The 21,345-nt window shown below is 43.7% G+C and overlaps 1 protein-coding gene across 1 annotated transcript; it reads right to left on the reverse strand.

Moving 5' to 3' along the window:
* Positions 1 to 1,132: 1,132 nt before the first annotated feature.
* FAM240A (family with sequence similarity 240 member A) lies at positions 1,133 to 19,936 on the reverse strand. The gene is made up of 3 exons (XM_009200958.4): positions 19,855 to 19,936; positions 10,435 to 10,580; positions 1,133 to 2,549 (listed from the first exon to the last, which is right to left on the reverse strand). Exons 1-3 carry the CDS (start codon positions 19,924 to 19,926, stop codon positions 2,459 to 2,461), a joined length of 309 nt encoding a protein of 102 aa, XP_009199222.2. The 5' UTR covers positions 19,927 to 19,936; the 3' UTR covers positions 1,133 to 2,458.
* Positions 19,937 to 21,345: the final 1,409 nt, after the last annotated feature.

Raw genomic sequence — 21,345 nt, forward strand, 5'->3', positions numbered from 1 at the left:
ACTCCTCCCTCTGCACCCCATCACTCAGGGAGCTGTGCGCTTCCCTCCAAGATGGTCTTCCTCCTTGTCTACCCCTTACCTTCCTGACCGCTCCTTCCAGGGCACCAAGGCCTCTCCAGAGCCATCTGCAGGAGCTTGTGACTGGCCTCCCACCTCCGTCCTCTCACCTCCTGTAGCTGGGCAATGCTCCAGCATGCTCCTTGTTAATACCCTTCAGGTGCTCCCTGTGCCCTTAGGCAAAGCTCGAATCCATCAGCCAACAGGGCCCTGTGTGCTGTGCCTTCTCCACACTCCCACTCTACCTTTCCTGAATGTATTTCCTCAAAGTACCCAGGACCTGCCAGCTCTGAATTCTCACTGTTCCTGGATCATGTGTATATGATCTTCCTGAGGCCAGAGAGTGTTCCCACAGGGCATGAGCACCATGGCCTGCTGTGACTCCCAGTGGCTTCTTCCCTAGACTGTAGCTTCCAGAGTTAGCACGTCTGTTTTTTTCTGCTGGATTCTGGTTGTCTAGTGCCTGGCATATGGTGAATGAGTAAATGCACAATGAATCTTCACCTATATTTCCTGCCTCACTCTACTGCATTTCAATCCCAGCAATAGCATTTGCAGTTTGTAAAGGCAGGCCTTTGCTTCTGAGAGCCTCTCAGCCCTGTAAGCTATGACTTTACTTCGACCTCTATTGAATTCCTACATTCCTCCTACACCCAACAAAAATTCCTTCTTCATCTAAACATTCTCAAATTTCCCCAGCTCTAATTTGTAATTTATTAGTTGAATTGAATCCAAGATTGAATAAGAGACCATAGAGGGAGAGAGGGCTCTGAGCCCTGTTCCTTGGATCATATTAAGTGTGGACGCTGGGGAAATACTGCCCCAGTCCTGCTTTCTTCCTGGAAATTCCCATTGGCCTGATGAAGCCTAATGGGTTCCCCAGGGATGTGGATGGAAATACTTAATGCTCTATTAGGGCATTTAGAAGACTGCAACACCACACTCACCACTGGCAGAATTGGCCAGCCTGACTCTCTGCATCGCCTAGTAATGTTATGGCAAGCCAGGCTCCTATTGACTCCAGCGAAATGGCACCATGTCTGAGAAGACAAAGAAGACACTCAGAGACAGTGAATGAGACATAGGGTTTATTGGGGGAACTTACATACAGGGATGGTCCAGTGGCAGTGGGCTGGACAAGAGAACCACCACTGTTTGTAAAAAACATGCAGTTTATATAGCATTTTCACTTAGGACCCTTCACCTAGCAACCACCATCTAACCCAAAACAGAAGGCTTTGATCCCCTGTACAACCTATGTTCCAAAAGATGGCTGGGGGTTCAGGTGTCCTTCACAGTTAAGGTATGAAACTCCAGGTTAGCCACTCCCAGAGTTCTTAGCTTGGGACTCCGAACACACATTCTTCGTAGACCATAATATCATTCTCAGTGTATTTGCTTAACTCGTTATCTTGTTATTGCTGTCAGGTGCATCTGCCATAAACATTTCGTCTGTGTATAGTATATAAGGCCTTGCAGGTGCTGCTTATAGCCAGCAAGTGCCCAGGACTTTATATCATTGCATCTCTTCTCCCTTCCTTTGGTTAAAATAATTGCCTGAGGCCCGGCTACAGTTTGCACTCTCGCAAGCATCAAACCCTGGTGCTTCTGAACTTGAGAGATGGCAAGGGAGGGACTGTACCATTTCAAAATCCAGAATCTGTGTGGTAAATACTCTGCGGAGTGGCCAGATATACTTCGGCTGGGCTGACAGAGAGCCAACCCGTGCAAACATGCAGAGATTAAAATAAAGCAATAAAATGAAGGCATGTGCATAGTAATGACAGGACAACCAAGCTTTATTAAAATTATTCTGATATTATTCTTGGTAAACATATTTTTGAAAAAGGCAATTAAATTTATATGAAGAAAAAAGAATATTAGATTAATTTATTTTCAAACTATACTTTGACTATTGATAATTTTTTAAAATTTCTGCAGATAGGTGCATTTCTCTTCTTATAAAAAGAAAACAAGAATTCCATAAAGCTGTGTTTCCTAGGTGAAATGGTGGGGCATTACCACTGTGCAATGTTTAAAGTTTGACCATGAAGGTTGAGGATTCCTCTTGGTGTGTTTAGAGTTTAAAATATTTGGATTTCAAAATTAGAAGATAATTATATAGAAGCAAGGAGTGCTGCATGGAGCTTCGATATTAAATAAGCTATCTTTAGAGACATTTGGGATAATAACCTGGCGCCCATGCACAGAGGACTGACTTGACCAATAACTGCCATCAAGCGCTGGGAAAGCATTTACAGGTAAATCCTCTCCCAGGTGGGGAAACAATAGTGTGAGGGCTGACAGGTATAGCAAAGGGACTCAGGGATTTGCATTGACTTCTCCTAGCAAAGTGACCTCAGTGTTTTGCATCTTCTTGTGTCAATGAAGCAGGAAGCTCTCAGCCAACATTTGTCCGCTTTTCAGTGTCCTCTGGATTGTTCCGCAGCCTCAGCTTAGTTTCCAGCTTCTGCTTCCATTCTTCTCTGAGCCTGAAAATAGAAGCCAAACACACACAGATGGAGCACTCATCTCCACGGCGGTTGGTTCAGGAGAGCTTTCTTCCTCTCCTGCCAGCCGCTGAAATTACGTGTATGTGTTCAGGTTTTAAAAGTCATGCAGAGGACATGCAAGTTTAAATATATATATATATTTATAATTTATTCATATTTATTTATTTATATGTGTGAGTAAACAGGTTCTCATTTTTGTTAAAAGTACTTAATCTTACTTCTCTGAATTTTCCTTTGAAAATATATTTAAAGTCAGGGAGCGTAAACCTGTCAGTCTAGACTTCTTTACACAGCAAACCTATCTTTCAACGGCAGAGGTGAAATAAATATATTTTTAGACATATGCAAACTGAAAGAAATCACCAGCAGACTGTCACTATGTGACATGTTAAAGGAGTTCCTTCAAACAGAAGGAAAGTGACACAATATGGAAATCTGGATGTACACATGGAATGAAGAGCATCTGAAAAGCAACGATATGGTTATATATTAATATTTTTTAAAACTACTTAAATCTCTTTAAAAATAGCCCACTGTGGTCAGGCACAGTGGCTCATTCCTGTAATCCCAGCACTTTGGGAGGCCAAGGCGGACAGATCACAAGGTCAGGAGTTCGAGACCAGCCTGGCCAATATGGTGAAACCCCGTATCTACTAAAAGCACAAAAATTCCCTGGTCATGGTCGCGGGTGCCTGCAGTTCCAGCTACTCGGCAGGCTGAGGCAGGAGAATCGCTTGAACCTGGGAGGCGGAGGTTGCAGTGAGCCGAGATCGCGACACTGCACTCCAGCTTGGGTGACAGAGTGAGACTCTGTCTCAAAAAAAAAAAAAAAAAAAAAAAAAAGCCCACCGTTGACAGTGAAACTGTTAATGATATACTGTGGGGTTATAGCATATATAGAAGTAAAGTTGTACTTTGTACAATAGCATAAAGACCAAGAGGGGAGAAATGAGAATATACCATTGTAAGGTTCTTATGCTACACAAAAAGTGATAAAATATCACCTGAAGGCGGGCTGTGATAAGTTAAGGATGTGTACTATATATCCTAAAGCAACCACTAAACACAAAGAGCAATAGTTAAAAAGCCAACAGAAGAGATAACATGGAATCATAAAAAGTACTCACTTGATCCAAAACAAGGCAGAAAAAGAGAAAAAGGGAATAAACAACAGCTGAGAGAAATAGAGGACACATAGCACGATGGTAGATTTAAAACAAATCATACCAATTAATGTTAATGGTGTAAACAATGCAATAAAAATGCAAAGACTGTCAAATTGGATTTTTAAAAGACAATATCCAAATATATGCTGCTTATAAGAAATCCACTTTAAATATGAAGACAAAATAGGTTAAAAGTAAAAGGATGAAGAGATAGTCCATGCTAAACCTAATTAAAGAAGGCTGGTGTGGTCATATTAATATCAAAGTAGTTTTCATAGCAAAAAATATTACCACAGAGAAAGAGGGTCATTTTGTAATAAGGGGGTCAATTCATCAAGATGATATAACAGTCTGAAACATTTATGTACCTAATAACAGAATTTCAAAATACGTGAAGCAAAATGTGATGGAACTGCAAGGAGAAGTAGACAAATCTGTAATTAGAGCAGAGATTTCAATACCCATCTTTCAATAATCAGTAAAACAAGTATACAAGAAATTGACAAGGATATAAAACACTTGAACAACACTATCAACCAACTTGATATTTATAGAATATTTATAGAATATTCTCCCTAACAACAGCAGAACACACATTCCTTTCAAACATACATGGAATATTTGCGAAGATAGAAAATATTCTGGGCTATAAAACAAGTCTCAATAAATTTAAAAGGATTCAATATGTTCCCCGTCTGCAACAATTAAATCAGCCTTAATAACAGAAAGATATCTGGAAAGTCCCCTAAATATTATGAAACTAAATAACAAATTCTAAATAACCCATAAATCAAAGAAACAACCATAAATTGAAATTTTAAAAAGTCAATTATAATAATATCAAAAATACAAAATAGAGGTAAATCTGACAAAAGATATGTATGACTCATGTGCTGAAAACTGCAAACCATTGCTGAGAGATATTAAAACAGACCTAAATAAAGGGACATATATATTGTGTTCATATATCAGATACTCTAAATATTGTTAGGACGTCATTTCTCCCTAAATTGACGTAAAGAGTCAATTCCATCCCAATCAAACCAGCAGGCTGTTTTACATAACAGAAATTGACAAGTTGATTCCAAAATTCATATGAAAATGCAGAGAACCTAGGATAACTAAAACAACTTTGAAAAAGAAGAAAAAGTTGTAAGACTTACACCACCCGACTTCAAGAATTATTGCAAACCTAAGTAATCAAAACAGTGTGACATTGGTGCCAATGGACAAATAGATCAATGGGACAGAAGAGGTCCAAAAACATTCCTACACATAGATGAGTCATTAATTTTCAACAAACGTGCAAAGACAATGTAGTGGAGAAAGGATGGTCTTTTCAACAAATGGTGCTGGAACCACTGGATATGCAAAAAAAGTGAACTGCAGTCTGTACCTCATATTATATTAAAATTAAGTCAAAATATATTATTAATCTAAATGCAAAACTTAAATTCATGAGACTTCTAGAAATAAAACAGAAGACAATCTTTGTGACCTTGGGATAGGCAAAGTCTCCTTAGAGACAACAAAAGCAAAATCTATAAAAGAAATTTTTCTCATAAATTAGACTTGATCAAAACTGAGAACATCTCTGCAAAAGAGTAAACCCAGAGAAACTGAAAAGAAGACAATGATGAAGATGAGAGAAGAAACTAGTAAAATAGTTCTTATCTATTAAGGAGGTATGGATATCAATTCAAACAGTAAGAAAAAAAATAGAAAGGAATACAGAAAAAGGGAAACCGTAAAGCACTCTAAGTAACTAAGATGGTAGAAACAAGCCAGTTACAATAAATGAAAAAGGACTAAACTCACCAATTTATACTAAAATATGTCAGATTAGAAAAACATCCAATCCAACTATGTCCTTTTTTTTTTTTTTTGAGAAAGCGGGGTCTCTGTTGCTCAGGCTGGAGTGCAGTGGCACCGTCACGGCTCACTGCAGCCTTGACCTCCCAAGGCTCAAGTGATCCTCCTATTTCAGCCCCACTCCTCCTTCCCCCCCAGTAGCTGGGACTACAGGCTCGTGGCAGCATGCCTGGCCAATTTTTGTATTTTTTATAGGGACAGAGTTTTGCCATATTGCCCAGGCTGGACTCAAACTCAAGTGTTCTACCTGCCTTGGTTTCCCAGAGTGCTGGGATTACAGGCATGAGCCACTGTGCTCAGACAACTAGCTGCTGTTTAAAAAAGACACATCTAAATTATAAGGACAGAGATAGGTTGAAAATAAGAACACAGAAAAAAGATATATAAGGCAGATGCTAATAAAAACAAGATTGGTTTGGCTATGTTGACAGACTTAATATAAAGTCTGTTAATACAGTTATAAAGTCTGTTGATAAAAAGATCTTCAGCCGGGCGCGGTGGCTCAAGCCTGTAATCCCAGCACTTTGGGAGGCCGAGACGGGCGGATCACGAGGTCAGGAGATCAAGACCATCCTGGCTAACACGGTGAAACCCCGTCTCTACTTAAAAAAATACAAAAAAAAAATTAGCCGGGCGTGGTGGCGGGCGCCTGTGGTCCCAGCTACTCGGGAGGCTGAGGCAGGAGAATGGCGTGAACCCGGGAGGCGGAGCTTGCAGTGAGCTGAGATCCGGCCACTGCACTCCAGCCTGGGCGACAGAGCGAGACTCCGTCTCAAAAAAAAAAAAAAAAGATCTTCAAAGAAAAAATCATCAGGGATAAAGTCACTGCCTAATAATAAAAAGGCTCACCTCACCATGAAGATATTACACTTCTGAACATGCATGCACCTAATAAAATAGCCTCAAAATACATACAAAAAAATTAATGGAACTACTTGGATTGTGAAGAGGTGGTGAGCAAGAAGGGAAAGGGAAATTGCACTCTTTTTTTTTTCAAAATAACATTGTTTAGAAAACCTTTATAGTAGAAGATTTCAAGCATATAAAAAAGTAGAGCAACTAGTAATAAAGAACTCCCCTATAGCTACTCCCCAGCTTCCCCAGCTTAAGGCTGATCTCCTTTCCCACATCTCCCTTCTCCTGCATAATAAACAAAATAACTGTATTTAGCTATTTTGTCCTTAAAGTTAGTAACTCTTTTAAAAAGAAACTACCTTGCCATTATCACGCTTAAAACATTAACAGAAGGTACTCGATATCATGAAATAAATATTTCATTGGTTCACAACTTCGAATGTCTTTTAATGTTGAACGTTAGGTTGGTTGAATCAGGACCCGAATAAAGCGCACACATTCCTATTTGTTGCTATATCCTTTAGGTCTTCTTTAATCTGGAAATTCTCCCTCATCTTGCCCCTTCCCTTGCAGGCTTTTTTTTTTTTTGAAACCAGATTGTTTGTTCTGGAGAGTAGGCAGTTTGAATTTTGCTGACTGTATTCCTGTGTGACTCTAACCCATTCCTCTGTCTCCTGTACATTCTGTTAATTAGTGGCTAGCACTAGAAGTTTGATTATTTTATTTTATTTTATTTTTGACAAACTACATCACCGGTGATATGATGGACGGCCATCAAATCTGTCTGGTTGTATCTCTCTTTTTTTTGATGTTAGCAGATATTAATGATCATTAGATCCAATTTACTTTCGTTAGGTGTTGCCAAATGTCAATAGCTTCTTTCTACCCGTTGCTTTTCACTTGTGTTTGGAGCCTGGAGCCATGGGGGAGGGGCCCTGCAGCAGGAGCTGTAGTCCAGGAGACATGAAGTCACTGCTAGAAAACAGGACCCAGAGCAGGAAGGGTGTGGGGAAGAAACAGGCAGACTTAGCCTCCAGTCCTCTCATCTCCTGTCGACAGAACCTAGCGAGAAGCTGAAGGACAAGGTGATTCAAGGACTAGAATGGGAAGAAGGGTCAGCTGAGGGAGGAGAATTAATGGTGATGGGGGTCAAAGCAGATCAGCCTGGCAGGAAAGACAGGAATGGGAATGAGTCCTGGACCAAAGTAAGTAGGCAGCAAAGACCCATCTAAGAGCCAATTCCACGGTTTTCTTGGATCCAGTCAAGCATGCTTTTCTTGAGCACCTATTATATATTCAGCACTGCAGTACGACTTTGGAGAATACACAAGCAATATAAAAAATGGCGCTTTCTCCATTCCACAAATAGGGCAAGTTGTTCCCTTGCCTCAGGGTGTTTGCACATGGCATTTCTTCTACCTAGAATGCTCTTGTCCATTCTCCCACCTTTGCTCAACTCGCTTCCCTAAAAGAGGAGGTTGGGGGGTGCCATCTTCATTACCTGGAGGGCTGGACCTCAGAGTGTGGGCTGCCAACTCCAGCATGCCAACACATCTGCACAGCAGCTCAACAAGCTGCTGGTGCCCAAGGGCCAAGTGAACCAGCTCTGAAGCTGGGGCCCCAGAAGACTGCAGAAAAAAACGCTCAGACCCTGTAGTGGGCAGGTGGAAGATGGCAGCATCTGTGTCGCCTCCCTGACCAGTTCCAAAACGAGGGAGGTTTGTGCACACCCCTGTGTGCATCGGTAGCCCAGGTGCTCCATCTGCTAATGAAAGAAGACGATCAAGTTTGCGCTCCCTCTGCCCACACTCAAAGGGCAGTAACTCACCAGCATCCCTCTTCCTTCTCTTAGTGTCTCTTTCTCCATGATTAAAATAGTGATGAGGACAGTGAGACCTAGGGAGATTTGGTTGCTCACCCCAGGGACCCAGAAGGATGAGCCCAGGCAGCTGGCTGCAAAGTCTCTGCTGTTCACCACAATTCTGAGCTTGTTCCCACCCTTGCTCACTCTTGCAATTTTGTTTTCGTCTTGTTTTTCTCCTCCAAGGGATATCTTCCTTTGGGGTATTGCTGCTGCCATATTAGAGCCTGGATTGTTAAATGGGAGTGCAGAAGAGGGAGAGGAACTAACATTCCTGAGCCCTGACCTTGGGTTTGGTACCAGGCTGGGTGTTGTCGGTACATTTCGATAGTCAAGCCTCCTAACAGCCCAATGATGGGGACTTTATTTTCCATTTTGTGAAGGGACAACATAGAGTGTTAATTAGAGCAGCGCCTCTGGAGCCTGGCTACCCAGATTCAAATCAGAAGAGGGCAAGGAGAACAAATAAGTTAAAGTCTTCTGCCACCCTATCGACCAAAAAGTTTACATCCTTGCATTCTTTTGTTATATGCATAGATACTGCATGTGTGTGTGTGTGTGTGTATATATATATATATATATATATATTTTTTTTTTTTTGAGACAGAGTTTTGCTCTTGTCACCCAGGCTGGAGTGCAAAGGCAAGATCTCGGTTCACCACAACCTCCGCCTCCCAGGTTCAAGTGATTCTCCTGCCTCAGCTTCCTGAGTAGCTGGGATTACAGGCGTGGCCACCACACCCAGCTAATTTTGTATGTTTAGTAGAGACAGGGTTTCTCCCTGTTGGTTGGGCTGATCTCAAACTCTCGACCTCAGGTGATCCGCCTGCCTCAGCCTCCCGAAGTGCTGGGACTACAGGCGTGAGCGACCACGCCAGGCCGCATGTATATATTTTTAGTATTTTAACAACCTGCACAATTTGCTTCAGAGGCTATTTTGTTCACCCCTTGGCTTGTGTGTCTCTTGGAGCCTTTGGTTTCTGCATCTTCCTCAGGCCAATTTCACTTCACCTGAGGCCTTTTGCCTCACGCACACATGGTACAGGACTCTGAGCGGCCTAGCCTGGGGGACGAAGATGGCAGGAACTGCAGAAATGACTGGCCACCCAAGTCAGCTTTCTGTGCCCTACTACTGTACTTCAGCAGGTGGGATGGTAGTCGGGAATACTGACTTACAGCTCTCTGTAAGTGGGAGGCTGGGTTCCCCTCTAGGGTTCAGGAGGGGCTTTGGGAAGGCAGCAGTGAGTTTACCGCCTGTGAATTAAGGCACGTCGTCAGTCCAGTGGCCATGCAGTCATGGGCCCTGCTGTCTGGACAGCACACAAAGTCTCATACTCCCTTACCACACATAAGCCATGGCCTCCTCAGACAGCTGGCTGAGCTGTCCCTTTGAGGGGACAGAGCTCAAAAGGGCGGTCCCTCCCTGCAGCCCATGATGGCTTTCTGCAGTGTGTGTGTGAGGGTAGCGAGCCTGCACTGCTTCCACAGCACAGTGACCGTCCTTTCCCACGGGAGTCAAGTCACTGCACTCCACTGCTCGGCAGACTCACTGGGCCAGAACAGGGATGCACATAAGGAGAGACCCCGCCTTCCCCTCCAGGAACCACACAGGGCATCTTGTGTTTTCACCCAAATTGGCACTGAGAACCGGGCACTGCTTTCTTTGCTTGATTGCTTTTTACAGACACAGTGTTTGCCCCCCGCCCCCACCCCATTTAGTGTAACCCTCATGTGCTAGAAGGTGACATGGTGACAGAGAGGATAGAGTTTTCCAGTTCATAAAGATAAGAATTAAAGGACTGTAAGCATGGAAAATTAAAATAATTACCTCCTCTGAGATGCCCATCTGGCATTCTTCTGAGGAAATTAATTTTGCTCTTACAAAACAGAGAAGATAATAATGGCTTGAAAGTCAGTGAAAGTTCATCGACAGTCACAAAGGTACCACTGGTGCAGAGGTTGATAGTAGGACAATTGTGTGGGGGCTCAGGGAACTCTTTGTACCTTCTGCTTAATTTTGCTTATAATTTAGAACCTGAAACTGTTGTAAATTATAAGATGTATTTTAAAAATGAATTAATTCTAAAAAGTAGACAAACAAGCCACATACTTTCTCAGTGCGCTTCTTCCCAGACGATGTTCTTCCGATTCTCGGTAGTAAGTCTGTTTACCAATTTCCCTTTCCCAGAAACGCTTGAGATCATGGCAGGTGTTCCGGCAGAAGACCTCCCGACGGGTGTACTGATTGTTCATCCCCTAAAAAAGAAAATAGCCATACAAATAACCAAAACACATATGAAGAAATGCTCAACATCATTCATCATCAGGGAAATGTAAATTAAAACCACAGTGAGATACCGTCTTACTCCAATCCACCTTACTCCAATTTGACTGTTTAAAATAAAAAAACTGATAGGTGTTGGTGCAGATGCAGAGCAAAGAGAACACTTATATGCTGTTGGTAGGAAAGTAAATGAGTACAACCTCTTTGGAAAACAGTATGGAGATTTCTCAAAGAACTGAGAGTAGATCTACCATTCGATCCAGGAATTCTGACTACTGGGTACCTACCTAAAGGAAAAGAAGTAATTATATAAAAAAGACACCTGCATGTGTTTGTTTATCACAGCACAATTCACAATTGCAAAGATACGGAGTCAAACTAAGTAGTCATTAACTGATGAGTGGATCAAGAAAATGTGTGTGTGTGTGTGTGTGTGTGTGTGTGTGATGGACTACTACTCAGCCATAAAAAAGAACAAAATAATATCTTTTGCAGCAACTCGGATGGAACTGGAGGCCATTATCCTAATGAAGTAACTCTGGAATGGAAAACCAAATACTGTGTATTCTCACTTATAAGTCGCAGCTAAGCCACGTGTTCATAAAGGGTTTATAAACAGAGTGGTATAATGGGTATTGGAGACTCAAGGGAGAGAGATTGGGGATAAAATGTCACTTATTGGGTGCCATGTACACTATTTGGGTGACAAGTGCACTAAAAACCATGACTTAAACACTATACAATTTAGCCATGTAACAAAAACCCACGTGTACTCCTAAAGCTATTGACATAAAAAATAGAAGCTGAACCCCCATAAAACATGATCCCTGAGACTCTGCAGGGTATAGGCATCCTGACCCTGCTGTTGATGTGAGGGATACCTGGCCAGCCACAGGACCTCTGCAAGTGGGAGGACAATGGTGGCCTCAGTGCTTGCTGCTGGCTGGTTGTCAGGACACAGTGAGATGTGAGTGCAAGCCTCCCACAAGCTGGCACCTGGCAAAAGCCTCTGCCCTTCCTTCCTCCTCACAGAAGAATCATTTCTCAACTTCCGGCAGCAGGAACATACACCAGGAATTTTGTGAACCTAAGTCCATTTCGTTATCACAACAGCTACATGAGATGGCCATGACCTTCATCATCTTCTAGGTGAGACATTTGAGGAGTGACAGGCTTCAGACTTCTGAAAGTTTCCAGGCCCTTTACTGAAGAGGTTTATCAGAGAAAATGGTTCCAGTGCCTGACACCCCCAGGGCAAGCTGCTTTGAGGTGTATGTGTTTGTGTGCGCATGCACACACGTGGGCTCTTGTGTGTGGAATTATACATATCAGACACTCAAAATGCTCACGTTTTTACATGCAGAAACTGCTCGACTTTCAGACCAGCTGAGTGGATACAGTAGAAAGCTCAAAAGCAGGGACTGCAGAAGCTCCTGTCTGCTGGTGGGAACCCCTGCAGAAGAGTGTGGGGAGATGGGAGCCTGGAGAAGCTGGCCTGGCATGCCCCGGAGAGAATTTGGACCTTATCCCAGGAAGGGCTTTCAGTGGGGAAATGGTGGGTCCAGACAGGCATTTTGCCAGATGTTCTGGGGGCAGAGACTGGAGAGGTGAGAGCGTATGCAGGGGGAGAAGTGACTGGGCTGCTGGAGGAGCCCAGAGAGATGCTGTGACCAGGGTGGGAGGGGCAAGGATGATGAAGAGTGGACAGATTCACAGGAAACTCTGCGTGGAAAATGAAGGAGAAGGGCTGTCAGTGGGTACTGCCCTGGCTCTGCCTGTGCACAGATGGGAAATGTAGGAGGAGGAGGGCTATGGGGAGTGGGCTCAGGCTGTGCTGGATGGATGGAGTTTGAGTTTCCTGGGTGCCGACCCCCAGGGGGAAGCAAGGAGGGGTGCCTGACACATGGGTCTGGAACTCAGCATAGAGGTCTGTGCCACAGGTCTCAGAAAGACAGACCGGGACAGTGGGGCAAGGTAGAAGGAGAAAGGGGTTTGAAGCCAGATGTTCACTCCAGACCTGTGCTTCCACTGCCTTGATGTGCCGTCTATTTGTCACATGGGTTCTCCTGGCCTCAGTTTTCTCATCTTTAAAATTTCTCTGCAGGCCAAGTTTGACTCCAAATGTGAAAGTGTTCTGCAATTTATAAAGTTCTGAATAAATGTAACCGATGAGCTTGGTCCTCGCCCACTGATTTTTCTGACTGTTGTCTGGCATAGGGAATCATTAGTCGAGCACAGGGACATCATTAGTCTGAGCTAATTAAATGTCATTGAAAACCCTGAATAACTGTGAATCTTTATTTACACACAATATTGAGTGTGTGGCTTCTTGGGTATATGACAGATTCATTTATCTCTATCCTTGATCTGTTGGCCACCATTTAGGAAAGCTTGGATGACAGTAGAAGTTCTTAAGTTGAACCATGTACTACGTACGGCCATGCCCAGAGGAGCATTGGGTAAGAGCGTTTGTCCTATATTCTTTCACTTCTCATATGTCAGAGATAAGCCTCACCACGCCCACTCACTGGGAGGTGTCCCACATGTGTAAAATGGGAGATACATGTTTTTCTAAGAAATAGCAGAGCTCCCTCTGGGTTGAAGAGTGACATCCATCTCTACCTCCGTCTGCATAACGGTATTTTACAAACTAACTAGCTGTGTGTGTGTGTGTTTTGCTGGAAAATGCTGCTGACACAATGGTGAAAATAAGTAAAATCTCTAAGAAAAAATGCATTTCACTTTTTTTTTTTTTTTTTTTTGAGACGGAGTCTTGCTCTGTCGCCTGGGCTGGAGTGCAGTGGCCAGATCTCAGCTCACTGCAAGCTCCGCCTCCCGGGTCCACGCTATTCTCCTGCCTCAGCCTCCCGAGTAGCTGGGACTACAGGCACCCGCCAACTCACCTGGCTAGTTTTTTGTATTTTTTAGTAGAGACGGGGTTTCACCGTGTTAGCCAGGATGGTCTCGATCTCCTGACCGCGTGATCCGCCCGTCTCGGCCTCCCAAAGTGCTGGGATTACAGGCTTGAGCCACCGCGCGCGGCCGCATTTCACTTTTAAACAAACTACCTTGTCTTAGCTTGTTTTAGTCATTGTCCTTACTATGGGCAGAACTGTAGTGGCTACTATCACCAATTTTGTAGCTTCAAGGAAACACAATTAATGATAAGTTTAGAAATACACTTTTAGGAAAAGATAAAAATAAAGCAGAAAGAGGGGATTAAATATGTTTAGGCCAGGTGCAGTGGCTCATGCCTGTAATTCCAGCATTTTGGGAGGCTGAGGCTGGAGGATCACTTGATCCCAGGAGTTTGAGACCATGCTGGGCAACATACAGAGATCCCGTCTCTACAAAAATAAAAAATAAAAAATTAGCTGGGCGTAGTGGTATGTGCCTGTGGTCCCAGCTATTCAGGAGGCTAAGGTGGGAAGATTGCTTGAGCCCAAGAGGTCAAGGCTGTAGTGAGCCATGTTTGTATCACTGCACTCTAGCCTGGGGGACAAAGTGAGACCCTGTCACAAACAAACAGACAAACAAACAAATATGTAATACCCCATCCTTCTTCACTCTAAAGGGCTGACACTGGGATAAGACAGGTCCCTTCCTCAGGGGACTTCAGATAACAGGGAGTGAGGCACTGGCACTGCACATGATAGGCACTGAAATGGGACACACAAGGAGGGTGCCCTGACCTGACCAAGGCTTTGGGGCTCCTTCTAGGGGGAGGGAGTTGCAGGATGAGTGGACAGGAGCACCCAGGGTGCAGGAAGTGGTCTGTGCAGAGACCTGCAGTGGGAACCTTGCAGAACAAAGAGTTGCAGAAACAGATTGGGGATTGCCTGAGGTCGAGTTGCGGGAGGGGACTGAGGGCAAAGGAGCATGGGGGCTCTTTTTAGGATAATGGAAATGTTCTGTGTCTTGTTTATTAGTTATTTATTTATTTTTTAAGAGAGAGTTTCGCTCTGTCACCCAGGTTGGATTGCAGTGGCACGATCTCAGCTCACTGCAACCTCCATCTCCTGGGTTGAAGCAATTCTCCTGCTTCAGCCTCCCGAGTAACTGGGATTACAGGTGCCTGCCACCACCCCTGGCTAATTTTTGTATTTTTAGTAGAGACAGGGTTTCACCATGTTGGCCAGGCTGGTCTCAAACTCCTGACCTCAGGTGATCCACCTGCCTCCACCTCCCAAAGTGCTGGGGTTACAGGTGTGAGCCTCCGTGCCTGGCCTATATCTTGTTTATAGTGTTGATTATATAGCAGTATACAATTGCTAAAACTTACCAAACTCTATATTTTAAATGAGTGAATTTCACTACACATAAGTTATTCCTCAGTAAACATAGGGGAAAAGCTTCTTCTGTCTTTGGACTAGAAGTTCAAGTTCCCTGGGCTGGGCACGGTGGCTCATGCCTGTAATCCCAGCACTTTGGGAAGCCAAGATGGGTGGATCACTGAAGGTTCGAGATCAACCTGTCCAATATAGTGAAACCCCATCTCTACTAAAAATACAAAAAATTAGCCGGGTGTGGTGGTGGGTGGGCACCTGTAGTCCCAGCTACTTGGGAGGCTGAGGCAGGAGAATGGCGTAAACCCAGGAGGCGGAGCTTGCAGTGAGTCAAGATCGTGCCACTGCACTCCAGCCTGGGTGACAGAGAGAGACTCCATCTCAAAGAAAAAAAAAAGAAGTTCAAGTTCCCTGGCTCTAACCTACCGGGAGACTCTGTTAGCATCTTGGCATTAGGGTTTAGCCCATTTCTTCACGTGTATTTCTGTGAGTATTTGTGTTTCGATTTCCTAGTGTCTACAGTGAAGACAACTGCTCCTCTTAGTAGAAGTGTGATGAGGAGACTATCCGTAGTTGGAAAGCTCTTGATAAGTAAATAGCTCTATTCCTCTGTATCCCCTCAGCCCAAAACACCATCCAACCTTGTGCTTGAGAGAATTCGTGCTGCTGCGTCCAGTCAATCAGCACCAACTTGGACGAACCATAACCTCTATAACCCTTAGGAATTTTACTTCACAAAATCAACAATTAACGCTTACAGAGAACAACCGCATGAAGGGCTGTGAAGACATTGATTCGGTCAAACCAAATGTGTCGCACTTGACCGCCTGTGAGGCATCTGTGCTGCCCCAGGAGCCAACTCACATTCGGCAAATTGACGGGAACAAAGGAACATTTGTCCCTTGTGAGCTTTAACGCTGTGCCAGCAATTTGATTTCCCAAGTCTCAGTTACCCAGAGTATTAAACTCAAATTGAGAAATCTGAGAGCTGCTTTTTTAAAAGAGGCTTTTGGCTTACACTGAGTGTGCTTGTGACTCTTGGCTAGGATGGTTCAATGCACACCAGCTGACTGCGCACACCGCTCACGTACTTCTTGCCTATTCAACACCTGAGAGCAAGTATTTCATGATTATTTTTCACATATCCAAAAGTATGTTTAACCACCTTTCACATTTTTCTTTATGATTGGGGCTTGAAATAGAACAGAAGGGTTCCAGTTCCAAGTAAGATGGAGGAAGTACACCCTAATCTGTCCCTCCAAAGAATGCAGCCTGGACAGAATGTGTGGTGCAGCTGTTTGAGGACTCTGAAAAGTAAACAGCAGCAGGTAGATTAGGGGAAAAATCCCAGAATTCCAGTTACCATTGAACAGTGCTAGATTTTCTGTTTTTACTCTGGTATCCCCCGTTTAGACTCAAGGCAACCCAGAAGTGGGAACAAGGATAGAAAGAGCTCTGAGAAGTCCTCTGGTTCCGGGGAGAAAGGGAATTGGAACTCTCACACATTGCTGGTAGACTGCAGGATGGTACAGGTATTATTGTGAAAAGCAGTTTGGCAGTAGTTTCTTTTCTTTTTTTCTTTTCTTTTCTTTTTTTTTTTTGAGAAGAAGTTTCCCTCTTGTTGCCCAGGTTGGAGTGCGATGGCGTGATCTTGGCTCACTGCAGCATCCACCTCCCAGGTTCAAGGGAGGGTATGACTGCAGAGGCAAAGCATGAAGGAGCTGAGGGGAACCTGATGGAATTGTTCTGCATTCTTCATGGCGGTGGTTACACGAAGTTGTATGTATGTTAAAATTCACAGAACTAGGCCGGGTGCGGTGGCTCACACCTGTAATCCCAGCACTCTGGGAGGCCGAGACGGGTGGATCACGAGGTCAGGAGATCGAGACCATCCTGGCTAACATGGTGAAACCCCGTCTTACTAAAAAATACAAAAAACTAGCTGGGCGAGGTGGCGGGCGCCTGTAGTCCCAGCTACTCCGGAGGCTAAGGCAGGAGAATGGCATGAACCCAGGAGGCGGAGCTTGCAGTGAGCTGAGATCTGGCCACTGTACTCCAGCCTGGGTGACAAAGCGAGACTCCGTCTCAAAAAAAAAAAAAAAAAAAAAAAATTCATAGAACTGAGTACACACAAAAGAATCATTTTTTACTGTGTGTTAATTTAAAAATAAAAACTTTAAAAATGGAACAGAAAATGCTTTTGGTAAAATGCATTTTGACTGTGCTGATTTGATAAGATTCAGGCATGGAAAAGTCTCAAAGATTATTTACTGTCACTGAGACCCCAGTGAGCCCTGCCACCCAATTGTCCTGTGAACCAGCAGCACTGGCATCACCACGGAGTTGGAACAAGTGCAGAATTTATCAAGGCCCAAATCGGAATCAAACCCTGCATTTTCATTTCATCCCCAGAGGACTCCTGTGCATACTGCAGTTTAAGCAGCTCTGCTTCAGAATTACAAAGGCCGAAGCTAAGGTACAGCCTCCTCAGTGCTAGTCTCCCGAGAAGCCCACTGTGGTCGAGCATCTCTATTTGAACATTCCTTGAAGGTGTTCGTTCCTTTGGGGTATTGGCATCTCACAGTCCATATGTACTATTTTTCTCAGAGGCTGGTTAAGTGGACAGTGGCACCGATTTCCGGCTTTCTCACAGTTTAACTTGTTTAGATTGCATCATCGAATTATATAAATTAGGTATAGAAAAACCCCATTAGGATTTGTGAGTCATTCCCAAGCAGATGCAAGCAGGGGAGTTCAGGGGGAAAGCTGAATCCCAGCCGCTGAGAAAGACAGGTTTACAGGCTTACAAGGGGCACATCCACTTCCCTTCCCGCCGAAGAGTGAGACGAACCTCCATCAGGCTCCCCCATCCACATCAAGTTCAACATGCTTTACCTTTGAGATGAATCTGCTGCTGCCTTGATGTGTTGTAACAGAAGGCAAGTATTGTAACTCCTGTTTCCTCAGCTCTGGGGCTCTCAGAGGCCACGACCTGGTCCTGAAACCTCAGGGTCTTAATCTTTTATATGCAGAGGGGAGGAGTTACAGAAATGCCTTTGCCTGACAAGGTTACACACACCAAATTAACACTAGAATCATAGAGATCTTAAGTGTAAAACAGTCCCCATCCCCTGCTCCCTCTGCCCACCCCAGGGGCAGGTAAGCTTCTGCTCTGGCAGGTTCTACAGAGGCCATGACTTGGCTGGAAGTAAAGTTAATGTTTAGAACATGCCCCGGATCATCTGTGAACATGAATCCTTAGTGCATCAGGCCAGGCTGCCCTTTGCGGCCCAGGGGATAAAGAAGGCGGGATGGTGTGACAAGTCACACTTCTGGGTCACCTTACAGGATGACTTAGAGAGGCATGTTGTTCTTTGGAGCCGCTAATCCAAGGATACAGCTGGGTGGGGACGTTTCACAGTATGCTCAGTCCTCCCCTAATGGGAACAGGAACAGTGACCGTTTTCCAGTAAAAGGCATCAAAACAAAAAGTGAACCAAACTTTCGCTTCTCAGTTGAAAATGCCCTTTAGGTATTTCAAGGAGCATGGTATGTTCTTGAGTGAAACTTCTGGGGTGGTCCCCTGTCTGGAAACAGACCCAGTTCAAGTCATCATCACACCCTGCTTTGCCACTAATAAGCCTGCTTCTGACTTAGGTTACAGGAGTCGCAGTGTTGATACTAAGGGCAACACTGATATCACTGGAATATAATTAAAGGCAACAAAAATACCCATTTTGCTTTTTGTTTTTTTCTTCTGATAAATGTTATAACACAAGCAGACAGAATAGGATAAAAATGTTGTTTAAATATTTTTACTGTAAATTTAAATACCCATTTCCTCTTTAAAAAATTCACAGTGAAACTGAATATTTAATAGGTAGAAGATCATCTTGAAGGATTGGATTGTTTTGTTTTTGTTTATTCAGTGACATGCTAAATGCTAGGAAAGTCTTTTTCATTACACTAGATTCCTTAAACTTTATTGAAGCCGTTAGCAAGTCCTCCAAGAAAAAGCTTATAAAATTAAGCTTAAGTGTTGCTACTCCTCTTTGGCTCACAAATGATCGAAACGAAAAACAAAAACAAAACAAAACCCTAATCCACCAGCAGGAATTTCATAGCCTCCATAATTTGTTTACTTCAAAGCACAAACATTTACAATTTTTCCAGTTCAGCTGAATTTTGAATCAACAACTTTCTGAATTTCCAAATTTCCTTTCTGTTTATAATTGATTTAATGGACAGAGACTCCTACAAGGATCTTCTCATTTAGACTGAAGCCAAGTATCTTATTTAGAGTTAGAGTATGTCTTTAATCCATGTTACCCACAGACTTTCTCTGAGAAGTTTAAGAAGGCTCCAGAGACAGAAGAAAATTTCTCTGTGGGGGTAGGAGTGGGCCGTGGTTGATTCTGTGTCCCCGTAGCCACAGTTGTTGACTTGGACCTGTTCCTGAGGTGCTCTCTCACATTTCAGGGTTTACAGTCATATAGGGATGGAGGGAGAGATGTTTAGCACAAGGTCCTTCCTGCTCTGACACCAGTGTTGTTCACATTATAGGCTAGGAAGCATTTAAAATTGTAGTTAAAAAATCTCACAGCTTGGGAGGGGCCTGGGTGATAATAGAGCATGACCATTTCCCAATTTAGCAAGCTCCCATCTAGGGGTGTGTGTGTTATTTTTGCAAAGTTTTATATTTTCCACTTCATGGCTTGATTTCAAATAATTCTGATTAGCTCAAGCTATTTACCCCACTGGAAACCAAGCTCCTACCTAATGACAGGGATCCCACTAGAGGAGGGAGCTGTAATAAACTAAGTGGACAGGCCCTTTGCTTCCGCAGCTAGCCCTGGCAGTGTCAAGGTTCCTTCGCTGATGCCCAGACCCCTGTGGAACAGGAGCCCCTTCCTAGCACGCTTCCTGGACAGTGGGTGTGGTTGCATTTACTAGTACTTACAGACATTTCTGGCTCCCCTCCCTCTTCTGGACACAAAGAGGACTGCTTTACCCGACTTCCCTGCAGGGCCATGGGACCGGCTCTAGCAAAAGCCTGGAAAGGAGGCAACTTGTCCCCTGGTGTGAGATTTTCCATGCTTGCTCCTCCTACTGCTGTGAACCCCAAAGCCTCAGGTTGCTGGAAGATTGCATAAGCCTGGGACTGAGTAAGACCTTGGATGGCCCTGAAACGTTGGCTGTAAGTTTTGGGAACAAAAAATAAACTGCCACAGTTGTATGTTTCAGAAAACTTGGTGTTGCCTATTATGGCATCATAAACCAGCCTTTCTGACTGACACACACATATATCAAATATAATTGTCAAAAACTAAGTATGCTGTGGCTGAAACTTTGTAAGATTTGTGTTGTTGCCATGGCAAAACTCTGTCTCTACTAAAATACAAAAATTAGCTGGGTGTGGTGGTGGGTGCCTATAATCTCAGCTACTCAGGAGGCTGAGGCAGGAGAATCGCTTGAACCCGGGAGGCAGAGGTTGCAGTGAGCCAAGATCGCACCATTGCACTCCAGCCTGGGCGACAGAGTGAGACTCTGTCTCAAAAAATAAATAAATAAATAAATAAATAGATTTGTATTGTTGCTTAGTTTTAAAATTAACTACTATTTTGCCTGTTGATAAGGGAGTGTCAAAGGAGAAGGGTGCTTTTAATGGTGGGAGGAGGATGCTGGTTACTACCCAAGAGCCACTGTCTACTTCTTTCCTCTGACTCAATCTCAGTTTTGCTTGGGTAACCCACCCTTCTTCACACAGCCACGTGCTTCACTGAGCCAGTCACGACAGTCCATGGGCTGGTGACACAACTCGAACTAAGGTGCTGGTTAAGATTTCCCTTTCCTAAAAAACACATGTTGGGAGTAGTCTTCCTTCTCCCTTGGATTTTGTTGTGTGGAAATAGTGCAGTCATGTTGGGACCACAGTGGGAGCTAAACCATCGCTGAAACTGGCAGAGCGGAGAGACAGAAAAACCCATGTTAGTGATGACATTGCTGAGCCACTGAATTCACCAGCCCCCAAGGCTCCCAAACTTGGACATTCATGGTAAGTGTGAGAATTAACTTCCTTTATAGTTTAAGTCAGATGAGATGTTCTTTTAAAGTGGCCCTTGAACAACATGGGTTTGAACTGTGCAGGTCCACTTATACATAGATTTTCTTCCACCTCTGCCACCCCTTAGACAGCAAAGTCAACCATTTCTTCCTCTTCCTCCTCAGCCTACTCAATGTGAAGGCAATGAGGATGAAGACATTCATGATGATCCACTTCCACTTAATAAATAGCAAATATATATATTTTATTGTATTTAATTAATTTAATTTTTAAAATATTATTGTTTTTTAATGAAGACATTTTATTTTATAAAGATTTAAAAAAACAATTCTCATTCTATTGCCCAGGCTGGAATGCAGTGGCATGAACATGACTGACTACAGCCTT

Source organism: Papio anubis, chromosome 2 (genome assembly GCF_008728515.1).
Source record: "Papio anubis isolate 15944 chromosome 2, Panubis1.0, whole genome shotgun sequence".
NCBI lineage: Eukaryota > Metazoa > Chordata > Mammalia > Primates > Cercopithecidae > Papio > Papio anubis.

Excerpts from the sequence above, each read along its gene's own strand:
- FAM240A (XM_009200958.4), bottom strand. The coding sequence starts at position 19,926 with ATGGCCCTGCAGGGAAGTCGGGTAAAGCAGTCCTCTTTGTGTCCAGAA. Across the intron at positions 10,581-19,854 it reads GAGGGGAGCCAGAAATGTCT|GGGATGAACAATCAGTACAC; the intron begins GTAAGTACTAGT and ends TTTCTTTTTTAG. Across the intron at positions 2,550-10,434 it reads GGAAGAAGCGCACTGAGAAA|GCTCAGAGAAGAATGGAAGC; the intron begins GTATGTGGCTTG and ends TTCTATTTTCAG.